General features: G+C 39.2%; 1 protein-coding gene across 3 annotated transcripts in view; it reads left to right on the plus strand.

Annotated features, from left to right (window-relative positions):
• The window catches only part of LOC114471874 (growth factor receptor-bound protein 10-like), a 107473-nt gene that overhangs the window by 74625 nt on the left and 20048 nt on the right, over positions 1 to 12800 (plus strand). For 2 of the 3 annotated variants that reach the window (XM_028460851.1, XM_028460850.1), the window contains exon 6: positions 7375 to 7531. In XM_028460851.1, the coding sequence (XP_028316652.1) occupies positions 7375 to 7531 (157 nt within the window). Of the gene's footprint in view, positions 1 to 5753; positions 6063 to 7374; positions 7532 to 12800 lie in introns of those variants that run through there. The other variant, XM_028460852.1, reaches the window with a different exon arrangement.

A 12800-nucleotide genomic window follows, 5' to 3' on the forward strand; every position in this document is an offset into this window, starting at 1 on the left:
CAGAGCGCTCTTATAATTAGAGTGTGCATTAGCCCCATTTTGGGAGCGACTCGAGGTCACCGTTTGTCCAATTCAGATTCATCACGTTTAGTGTAAATGGGAATTGAAATAATTTGCTGAGCTGGCAACTAATTAAGTCTAGTGAATATTTCAGCTGCTGTGTTTATGTGTTAAGACGGTTTCATGGGTGTTTGACTTTTTCATCTGTTCTTCTGTTACACAAAACCTGTGGGCAGAATTTCTCTGAGCGACTTTTTTTTTTTTTTTTTTTTTGCATTTCTGATTAAAGTACGTTCCAATATAATATAGTATAGCAGTTGTGGACTTGTGCATGGCAGACTTTTCTGCAATCATATTCCATGAGCCACATGGAGAGGCATAAGCAGAGAGAGCGGTCAACAGCACCGCCTGGAACAGAAGCGCAGACATTAGATGGCAAAAGGAGACACTGTTTAATTAGATAGAAGAGGAGGAGCTGGGGTGGGGGTGGGTTGCGAGACGTTTGAGGATGAAGAGTGTGGAAGTAGGCGTGTTGCCGTGGTTTAAATACAGAGGCTTGTATATATATATATATATATATATATATATATATATATATCTAGAGAGAGAGAGATAGCTGAACATATAATTGCATTTGTGATATTATTGCGATATTGTGAAACGCAATTTTCTAATCGCAGTCTGCAATTTTTTTTATTTTATTTTTTTTTATTTCTTCTTGTACTGTTCTGTTAAGTTCAGCGAGTGTTTAAGAAGTGCAGTCCACATGTTTACATGTTTCATGAAACGTGACGTTAGATATGTTGAAGAGGTAAAGCCACAGATTTGTTTGCTTTATTGTTGTAATCTGTGCGTTAAAATGTATATTTTATATTTATTTAAAGTTTAAATATATCTGAAATTGTTTATTATGAAACAGATTGATTTATTGCTTGTGTTCATTGAAAAATACATGACAAGAGGCGCTTGAAAAAATTATCGCATATGAAATAGCAATCGCAATATTGAGGAAAAAAAATCGCAATTAGATTTTTTTTTAAAATTGTTCAGCCCTATATATATATATATATATATATATATATTGATATATGTTATAACGCAAAAAGGTTTTTAGGTTTTGGGCTCAGCATCTAGTTACATTATTGACCAGTTGTAACATTTTAGTTTTTTTAAAACATTTTAGTTTTTTTAAAACATTTTAGTTTTTATTACATTCTGGGCTCAGCACTTTTGTTACATTTTTGACTAGTTATTACATTTTGGGTTTTATTATTATTATTTTTAGACACGTCTTGTTACATATTGGGCTCTAACAAGGTGACTTACATTTGGAAGACGTTTAAAATGATAATAACTGTCAATGCCACCGGTTTTAAAATGACCTTAACCCAAAATTCAAAGTGACGTGAGGGAGTTTCCTCCGTGTACCCGTTGTCGTGCGTGAGAGCCTGCCACTCAGTGAGGCTTTACAATATCTCTGCAGTGGGGTGAAATTGAGTTTGGCCTGTCTGTGAAGCTAATGAGCTCTGTCTGGCCTGAAACCTGAGATCTTACAGACACTAAAGACAGATGATGCAGTCAGAAAACAGAGTGGGATTCACCACTAACTGCAATCATAATGCTGACATTAGTGGCTTCCAACAGACAGTCAGAAATCATCCAGAGGCTCCCTGCTCTATTTTGCAACAAGTCTGCTTCCATCCATCCATTGTTTTATTGAATATTGTTTATTGAATATCTATACAGTGGTGGGGGGGGATATGTTTACTTTTAAAATGAGTAATTTTGTCATCTAGAGCTTGCAATTATCAATATGTACAAGGATGTACAAACTAAACTAGGATGTACATTTTAAGCAGTTACACCTTTTTTTCTTTTTAAATGGGAAATTTTCATTATGGCATAACATAATCTGTAATTACCTTTGAATCATGTCACGTTGTTCACTATAAATCTTCTTTAAATGAGACACTAAGGCTGTGTTCAAATTTGCATACTAATGTACTACACACTCAATGAGTATATACTGTCTACTGTATACAGGTACTATAAGTATGGTTAGGATGCTGAGCATTCCCACTAAAATATACTTTCAAGTTTCCTAAGATGCATTTCGAACCGACAAAACCAGAGGCACTGAGGCTAAATATCTCTGTGGATTCTCCACCTTTGAAAGTTCTGAAAACCTTTTTAAGTGAGAAAGTGACCAAGTAGAATATGAACATGTGGTCTTTTGATCCATAAAACTCGCAGAAACACAATTTATGCCGACATTTTGGAGATTTTCGGAGACCCGCCATTGTGGTGCTTTTATTTTGAAAGGGGGATGTTTGATTTGACATTCTGCTTGCAATGCATCATGGGGTGGTTGAGTATGACACAATTTAAAAATATCCCGATACATCCGGGTATTTCTCACATACTCAATCTTGTCATACTATCTAATGTGAACCCACTACATACTCATTATGACATCAGATAAGTATGAGTATTACTTTAGGATGACATTTTGAACACAGCCTCAGATAAAGTAATTATTATTTTATTTTATATATATATATATATATGTATGTATTTTATTTTTTTTATTTATACATTTTCAGTTTTATAAACAATAAACAATAATTTTTCTTTTAGGAAAACAATTGATTACACGCTTTCTTCGTTTTCAATGTAATATGAAATAGATCTATACATACGGTGTGTGTGTGTGTGTGTGTGTGTGTGTGTGTGTGTGTGTATAGAGTGTGATAGGTTTAGAGACCAGTAAACCCTTTTGGTCAAGTGGGCCTAACCCCAGTGCAGATTATTGTGTTTGACCTCTGACCTGTGTGTGTGTGCGTGGATAAGTATTAGTTTCTGTGCACACAGGTGTCTGCCCATGACCCCGGGTTCAATAAGTTAAGACTCTGTGGCCTTTTCACATTTGTCTATGTCTCTGTTTGTTGCTATAAGCAGCAGAGGAGGCTCTGGTACATTTCCACCCATCACCCTCTCTGAGCTCAGAGGGAGGGAGTGGGTCAGCAGCAGCAGCAGCAGCCGACAGAGTCACATTTCATCATGTAAAGATCACATCTAGTGAAGGGATTGGTTAGCAGATGGTTGGTGAACTAACCTGCTGCTGAATGAGAGGAAACACGGAAACTTGAAAAAAGGGCTTCATCCGTTTCTTCATCTTCATCTCATACATGCACGAAAACGTCCACACACACACACACACACACACACACGTGTGTGCCCCGTTCTGCTGCACAGGCTGTAATATCACAAAGTTTATCATTGTACCTGTTTTCCGAAGTTTTATTGGCCTTTATTTACCAGCGATTAGTTCCTACCGCTCGGAAACACATGGAAACCAGTTGTGTTTTTTATTATTAATTTATTTTTTAATTATTGTTATTTAAAAGGTTCCCTCACTCAGATGTTGCTTACAAATATGTTCATAGCAAGAACTATGCACAATAATAAAATCATATTTATAAATATGCTGTAGGAACTACTCTAATTTTTGTAAAAAATAAATAAATAAATAAATAAATAAAACAACACCAATGAATTCAATTAGAAATAAAATACATTCTTAGGCTGAAATAACTGATAAATAATAATAATTATGTAAAAATATTAAAAACATACAATAAATACATACATGATAACAAATGAATAAAAATAATGATTATAATAATATAATTAAATAAATAAACAATAATAATATAGAAAATATTATTAACTAATAAATGCTCTGAGAAAATAAGCGGCATTCAATGCTGTTTTGACGCCGTGCATTACATTTATTCTGATTGGTTGGCTATGATGTGAAGCATTTAATTTTTTGTAGTTTTACAATGTCTGTTGATCATTTTTAAAACCAAAACGAATAATTTACTCAGTAATGGTTGGGTGTCGAAATGTAACAAATGACTTTTCTTCTTTTAAAACATACTTAAGTACAAATAAAATTCCTGATTTATAAATATACTCAATAAAGTACAAGTACCCATAAAAGCAACTCAATTACAGTAACGCGAGTACTTGTAATGGTTACTTTTACGTCTTCCCAAATGTGTCCGGGTTTTAGGATCTTCCTGCTTGGAACGTGGACAAAAGTCAAGCAGGAAATAAAACTATGGAGCCAGGATTTGGTTTTTCCTCTCTTTGTGCGTGTCAGTAGCTAGTGTGTGTCAGTGTGTGTTGTTGGTTTTCTATATCTTGACATGGTTACTTTTACTTGTTTCTATTATGTGTGTGAAAGCATATTGTGTTGAACGTGTTTATTCAGTGTGTGAGGGGGAAAGTTGGGCTTTGTGTCTGTTTTCTGTGTTTGGTTGGGGGCAGGGGGATGCTTTATGTCAATGAAAAGGCCTCGCAAAGGTGTGCGTGTGTGCGTTTGTGCGTGTGTGTGTGTGTGTGTGCGCCTCATAGTTCTCATGCACACTGTATTAGGGGCCAGCTGGGTTGGCTCCACATATGAGCCTGATTATGACTCAGTATTGCATTACTGACATTCCTCCATAGCCTTCTCTCTCTCTCTCTCTCTCTCTCTCTCTCTCTCTCTCTCTCTCTCTCTCTCTCTCTCTCCCGCTTGTTCTTGTTCCTACTCCTCGCTTTCTTTTTCCTTCTTCTTCCATCGCTCAACCTCTCGCTCGCTTTCTTTCCCTTTTCTTCTCCTGTCCTTTTTCATCACCCCCTCCTCCTTCATGCTATACCTCTCCAGAGGAATCACAGATTTGCTGAGCAACCACCCTCCCTCCCTCCCTCCCTCCCAGTAAAGCCCGGCACGTGATCTATCCAGCTTCAGATCAAATCACACCACCTTCTCCTTCCCCCCCCCCCCCCTTTCCTTCTCCTTCTCCTTTTTTTTTCCAACACTGTACACCGTCTTCTCTGCAAACCTTGAATGCGTCAGTGTTGGTTACACATGTTGCTCTGGTCCTCACACTCCGCCACAGTATTTCACATACAGCTGAGGAGGAGGAAGAAAAGGAAGAGAGGGAGGATAAGCGTTAGAGACGGAAACAGAGGGAGAACGAACGAGAGAGGGATAGAGAGAGAGAGAGAGAGAAAGAGAGAGAGAGAGAGAGAGAGAGACGAGGCAGAAATCGAAACCACCAGGGAGCACAAAGAAAATGTCAGTGGATGCAAAAGGAAGAAAGGGGGCGTCTGTATCTCTGTGTGTGTGTGTGTGTGGTGATACAACAAGTTGTTGAAGAAGTGTGTTTTGTCTCTCTCAGTCTCTCCGTCTCTCTCTCTCTCCGTCTCTCTCTCTCTCTCTTTCTCTCTCTCTCTCTCTGTGTGTGTGTGTGTGTGTGTGTGTGTGTGTGTGTGTGTGTGTGTGTGTGTGTGTGTGTGTGTGTGTGTGTGTGTGTGTGTGGGGTGTGTGGTTTTTGTGTGTGTGTGTTTGTGTGTGTGTGTGACTTTTTGTTTTGGGGGTGTGGTGTGTGTGTGTGTGTGTGTGTGTGTGTGTGTGTGTGTGTGTGTGTGCGCGCATTTAGGGAAGAATCCTGTTACTTTTACAGTGGCGCCATCAGTAAAAGGAGCTGGCAGGGATTTTTTTTTTTGGAGGGGGGGGGGGGGGGGAGGTAGAGGGATTGAAACACAACCCTAGAGGAAAAAAAAGTGCAGATTACGTGACAGGTAGCAGCTCACCGTTTAGAAAAAAAAAAAAAAAAAAGAAAAAAAAAAAATCCCATCCTGGGTTAATCCAGTGTGAGGAGGAGGAGGGGGTGGGAGTGGTGGGGGGTAGGAGTGACTGTTCATACTACTCTTGATGGCAGCAGCAGAAGAAGAAGAAGAAGAAGGGACAGGCTGTCTCCTCTCTCGCTACCTTTCTCCTTCGTTCTCGTCCTTTTCCTTCTTCACTCGCCCGTCTCCTCTCTCTTACCTCTCTGCTTGGCGATCCCTCCTTCTTTCCTTCCCTTCCCTCCCCTTCTCTCTCTCTCTCCTCTTGCCCCCCCTCACATCCACCTCCCCACCTCTCTGTGTCCCTCTGTGTCACTGGAGAGCGTCTCAGTGTGAAAATGCCATCCTGCTCTTCAGACTGTTGCCTCTTACAGGCTGTGGAGGTAAGGGACTTGCGCCTGTTTCTTTTTTGGACGCCTGTCGTGAGCTATTTGTGCATGTGTGTCTCTGTGTGTGTGTGTGTGTGTGTGTGTGTGCGTCTCAGTCAGCATTGATGAGGACTTTTCCATTTTTTTCCTCCTCACGTCTTCATTTTTCTCCAACTTTTTTTCAGCAGAACTCATACGTCATAATTTTAGTTCTTTTTTGTGGACATGCGGGACGAGTGGAGGAAGTCTTGTGGCTTTGCGGAGGCAAATAGTCGTGTGACGTTGTTTCTGGCTGCACTTGGAGTCTTTTTTTTTTGTGTGTTGGCGTGCGGGTGTTTCTGATGTTGCCCTTCTTTTACAGCCCGCGGTTGTCATTCTTTTGCTTTTTTTTTGTATTTTCCATATTTTTACTTCAGTTTAATGGTCCAGCTGGATTTTTTCTTGATCATCTTACCTATTACCAGCTCTTTTAGTTATTTTCAACAGTTGCTGCTCTACAGTGGTTTTCTTTGAGGTGCACGAAAGCAGGATTTCTTTGATGCTTTTCAGTCAGTGGGTGTGTGAGAACACATGCGCACAGCAACACACGCCGTCGCTTCTGCTATTTTGACGATAAAGTGAAGTAACTGTACGGCTTCATGGACCATTTTCTGATGTTAATTTAAAATGTTTGTGTTTGCACGTTGCTTCGGTTGAGTGCATGCATGTGAATCTGCTACCAATCGATGGTCATCTGCAGCAGCACACCCATAGAAAGCTTACTTCCAACTGCTTTAAACGTCACTTTCTGGCACTTGGCTCCAAGATGGCGCTGAGTTGGGAGGTACTTTGGCTTTGAACTGGAACTGCTTGCTGCTCCCAACGGTGACATTTTTAGTGACCAAACAGAACACGTCCTAATGCGTCCTGTTATTTCACCATCCGGGGCAGAGCGTGTAGCTTTTTTCCGATGCTTTCTGAAAGCCGAAGCTCTTGCGTGTGACTTAAAACGTGTTATTTGGAGGTCATTTGTGGATGTCCGTTCGTCCAAGTTTGGTTGAGCTGTAGAGAAAATGGCACATCCGAAAGCAACTTTTTTGGACTTCACCTTTGTATTTTTTTAAATCCTTTTTTGTATTTGAGAGCCAGATTCATAAGAAAAAGACTTTTTAGATGTGGACTTAACAAAGGCGCCTGTGATGGAGGTAAATCACCTTATACCCGTTTCCATACCTTGTTCCAGTTAAAGTCATTGACTAACTGCGAGTTGCCCAGTCTTGTTGCTGTTGTAGAACTTGCTCTTTTGTCATTCTCATCCGTCCTGTGTGTGATTTTATTTTTTCTTCAGATAGTCAAAGTGTGGAGCGAGGATGGGGCCGGAAAAGTGGTGGAGATTCCGTCTGACATGACGGCCCGTGATGTGTGCCAGCTGCTGGTCTACAAGAGCCACTGTGTGGACGACAACGCGTGGACGCTGGTGGAGCACCATCCCATCCTCGGCCTCGGTAGGACCGTGTGTCTTTACATGGGGATCTCGTCTAATGTACCCCTCATGCAGGGGTCACCATCCTTTGTGAAACTGTGAGCTACTTCGTTGGTACTGCTGGTCCGAAGGGCTACCAGTTAGAAAAGGACTTCGTAAATACTAAATGTTCACGGTTTCACTTTAACTAGAGGGTAAGATAATATGAAGTCTAGCAGTAACTTAAAAAGGTAGGAAATGTTTAAACTTCAACATGCAACACTTTGTTTCTCCTAATTTATGCATTTGTTTCATTTTCATTACATTTCATAGAAAATGGTAATTTTCCTATTTTACAAGCTACTAACAAACAACTTTTAACTAATCTCATAACATGTAACATTTGTAAAATGTAACAATTGTCATATTTTGAAAATGTATCTTATCATATTATACTGTATATAACATACCACAACCCATACACCAAATCTGCAACACATTTGCACAATGTTTCAGTGAAAATGGTAATTTAATACTAAAACTTCATCATGTGCAGCAGTATTTAACTCTAATAAGTACTATGTCATATTTATTTATTTATCTTTGTTAGCTTGAATCCTAGAAAGTAAATCAGATTTTAGTTGGAGCTCATTGTTGACTAGAGCTCCTAAGGGCCCCTCACATGGTCCATGTGGGCTACCGGTGCCCACGGGCACCGTGTTGGTGACCCCTGCCCTAATGTATATTTGGTCTAATAAAGTTGTTATCAGATCAAGGTACAATATTCATATTTACACCTTTATCATAGGTTTTTGAGCAGAATTTGTTCTTCCCACAATAAATACAATCAAATACAGTTTACTGACTTTAAGAGTAAGTCATCTATAGAGGATTTAGTCCTTCCTACTCATCCTCAGTGAGTTTTAGGAGTACATGTCTTCCCTGCAGGTGTATTCCAGTCAGGCATTTTTGTGTGTGCTCACACTCCTTTAGCGTGTGCGTCTCTGCATGGGTGCACATAACTCCCCTGTGTGTGTCTTCAATGTGTATGTTCACTTAAGCATGGCACGAGTGCTTGTGTGCCTATACGGTGCTGGAGGGAGGTGTGGTGCGCCTAGGCTTAAGCACTTTCCATGTTCTGCTCACATGCCTGTTCCCTGCTGGATGATTCTAGGGAGTAGAGGAGGGGGTTTGGGGGGGGGTAAAAACACACGAATCATGCTTTGCTTCTTTACTTTGTCTGTGTAGTTTGTCTGCCAGTCTTTATTCACTTTCTTCATCTGTGTGTCTGTCTTTGTCCTCTGCGTGGCTTTCCTCAACTCATTGAGTTGTATTTTTAGAGTCAAAGGATTGCTTTGTGCTTTTCCTGCTCGATCTGTGTTGCTGAAGGAAAAAAGTGCACTGGAGAGATGGAATGTGAGAGAGGGAGAAAGAGGGGAAAAAGCAAGAGAGTGAGGGATGAGAAGAGGGAGAGAGGGAAAGGAGGGTGGAGAGGTCTGGACTAAAGCGTCATACCAGAGCGGTGAGGGACCAATCGTATTTCTCTGTCGGACGAGCCCCTAACTCGCTCGGCCAATCAGTCATCCCTTAACCCACCACAGGAAATACCCCTGCTTTTAGCCACTACTTACACACACACACACACACACACACACATTTCCACTCCTTAAACTGCGGGGTATGAACTTTCTTTAAAAACAGCCACTGTGTCTACTAAGTGTGAGGTAAAACTGGTCGTGTGTTTTAATCCACATGGTCTAATCCTAGTTGTAGGTTTTGGGATGCATGCAGATCTGGGACATCCTGCCACCATCAATTTCTAATCTGCCTCAACCTGAGATCATAAGCCTTTAAGATGAAGAAAGAGGGGAACACACACTTACACACACACACACACACACACCTACACACACTCAGCGTATATGATTAGAGCTGCACGAGCACTCAACCTGAGCTCGTGTGTTTTTTCGTCTGTGTCTTAATTGTACTTTTGCTTATGTCTTTGCTGCACTCAGCAATCCAGCCTAAATACATGACATCATCTTCCTGCAATGCCCCCACCAACTCCACCTCATCCCCCCCCCCCCACATCTCCATCTCATTGCACTGCTCCTCTGCACCTTCGCCCCCACCTGGCTCGTCTGCCTCACAGAGCTTCTTCTCTTTCACATCCCTTCCTCATTTAACCTCTTTGCCCGTCTCTTGGTAACCGGGGGCGATATTTCTTGCTGTGTCATTGTATGCCACAGTAGAACCAGTGGTAAATATAGGCTTGGAGTTTTAATATAGAAAAAAGAGAACTCGAGTAAATAGAATTTAGGTCATTTCTACTTATGGGAGAGAGAGAAAAAACATTATTTCACTTTTTTTTTTAATTACTAATAAACAAGCAGAGGTGAAAGTAATAGATTACAGTACTCACGTTACTGTAATTGAGGTTATTTTATGGGTACTTGTACTTTTTTGAGTACATTTCGAAATCAGTCATTTTACTTGTACTTAAGTACCTTTTATAAGAAGTAAAGTAATTCATTACATTTCTCCACACAACCGTGACTGAGCAAAGTATTTTTCTTATTTCTGTTTCATGGAATGTACAGTATATATCATTGAATATAATTCATATGTTCTTAGTTGTGCTATTCCTGATCAATGCGCAGCCACTTTCTATGGTTCAGGTTGTGGTTTCTACCTATTATGTTGTTACCCACATGGCACATTTAGCATGGCACTGTTTTAGAGTTCATATATTTAGCTATACTTTTTATTTATTTTGAATTGAAATATATTGGTGTTATTTAATTAAAAAAAAACAAAAAAAAAAAACTATTATACATTTTTATTTAATACACATGCCTTGGTGGAAAATACGTAAATGAAGCTCCAATTGTGCAAGATTGTATTTTTTCCTTTTTAAGTTTCTACATGTTTACTGTATGCAAGGGAACCATGTTATTCTTACTTGTACTTATTTATCAGTAGTCTTTACACCTCTGGCCTTAAATTGTTACATTAACAATTTAACATTTATTGTTATTTAAAAAAAAAAGTGGTGTATTATGTTACATTGTTTTTAACACATTTTTGTATTACAGCAGTTTTCACTAGTTTCAGTTTTGTTAAATTATATTTCTAAATAGTTGACTTCTATATTATAGTATAAAACTTGATGCAGCAGATGTGGGGATTTTCCATATGAAAATAGAACTTCGTTACTTGTCGAATGTCAGAGCATCTCAAGAACAGTCAGGCAGGGCTAATTATTAATATGCATATACACCTATGACATCTAATGTGTATGAATAGGCTATTACAGTTACAGTTTTAATGAAGATTACAATAAAGCTTGGTTTTCCTAAGCTAAGACCAGCCCCCATTGGAGCCCAGGCTGCCATTAACAAGCTAACCTGACGTGCTAGTTATGTTAACAGCATCTGACAGGGATAAACACCTCAGTGGATACACACGTCACTCTGTCTGTGGGTGGAATATGTTTTGACATGAAGCATACAATGAGTTAGGTTCAAGGCACTGTTTTATGGATGGGGCAGAAATTCAAAGCCTGGCCCAGGGAGATGCTAAAACCCAGAAACATCCAAAAACAGAGTAAATTCTGCCTCGTTCTGCTTGTTCAGGCTAAAATATCACCAAGTTTATCATTGTACCAGTTGTTAGAGCTACTATCTTTACCAGGGAGCAAATATTTTCTCCTTGTTATTGTTTTCCGAAGTTCTATTGGGCTTTATTTACATGCGATTAGTTCCTACTAGGGGTGTCCCGATCCAATATTGATATCTGATATCGGTCCGATATCAGCCAGAAAACGAATATCGGATTTTATCGGACTGCATTTAAAATCTCTGATATATATTGTATTTATTCAAGTGTAGAATACTATAGATATTATGTTTAAGGTTAACATTTATGTAACCAATTGGTTAATAATAAATGGGTCAGTTTTTCTCATCCCTACTGTTGCTGACTATTGTTTTCTGTTTGAGTGACATCACTTCATCAAGGCTTTTCTAACATTCCACACTACAAAGTAAGTAATTATTATTTTTTTATTAAAAAAAAAGTAAGAAAAACATGTATGATTCATGCTGATATCTGATCAATATCGGTATCGGCCGATATGCAAGGCTGCAATATCGGTATCATATCGGAAATGAAAAAGTTGTATCGGGACATCCCTAATTCTATTTCATCGTATTCGTGCTGATATCGTATCGAATCAATATCGACCAATAGTCAAGGCTGCAAAATCGGTATCGTATCAGAAGTGAAATAGTTGTATCGGGACATCCCTAGTTCCTACTGCTCAGAAACACATGGAAACTAGCTGTAGTTTTTTTTACTATTAACTTTATTTATTTTTCAATTATTATTCTTTAAAAGGTTTCCTGATTCAGATGTAGCCTATGTATATGTCCATAACAGGAACTATGCACAATAATAACATAATATTTATAAACTTGTAAATATGCTGTAGGAACTACTCGCTGGTAAAAAAAAAAAAAAAAAAAGTCCTATTAAATTCCGTAAAACAATAACCAGGAATAAATATTTGTTCCCTGGTAAAGATAGTAGCTCTAACAACTGGTACAATGATAAACTTGGTGATATTACAGCCTGTGCAGCAGTACGGGGTAGAATTTACTCTGTTTCCGGATGTTTCCGGGGTTTAGTATCTCCCCCTGGCCCATTTTAGCTAAAGGAATTAGCTATAGCTATGGTTGGCTAACAGGCTATAGCAGGATTTACCCTTTAGCTTAAGCAGCCACATAACTGAATACATTTGTAACCAATTGCACCAATTGTGTGACAGGGAAGATAAACGAGGTTTGAATCAGTTCTCAGACATTTTTAATCCTGCTTTTACAACTGCATGCCGCTAAACAATTTGACGCAAGGAAATTAACCACACTTTTAAAGTCAAGTTCACAGCAATCATCTCACCTAGATGAGATCATATAGGAAAGAGGTTATCTCCTCACTGTGCACTAGAAAGAGATGGCAATATTATCTCAACACTAGCATATAAGTTTCTGCTGCTTCTGCATTCACTTTCATGTTATGTAGGTCATCCTGTACCCTAAAGCGAATAAACTATTAATGGCTTGCTGTGAATGTCACACCCACAATTTCTTAATCATTTTTAGCCTTCGAGTCACACAAAAGAGGCCTTTTTTAAACAGACATGAGGCTCGTGGCAGTCTGCCAATGCTAATCAGTCAGCAAATTTTCTGAGTGAACAACATTAGATTGTTTCAGTCATACTGGTAGGCTGCTTTTTCCGTTACATTTGTTAG

The sequence above is a fragment of the Gouania willdenowi genome, chromosome 11, assembly GCF_900634775.1.
Source record: "Gouania willdenowi chromosome 11, fGouWil2.1, whole genome shotgun sequence".
Taxonomy (NCBI): Eukaryota; Metazoa; Chordata; class Actinopteri; order Blenniiformes; family Gobiesocidae; genus Gouania; species Gouania willdenowi.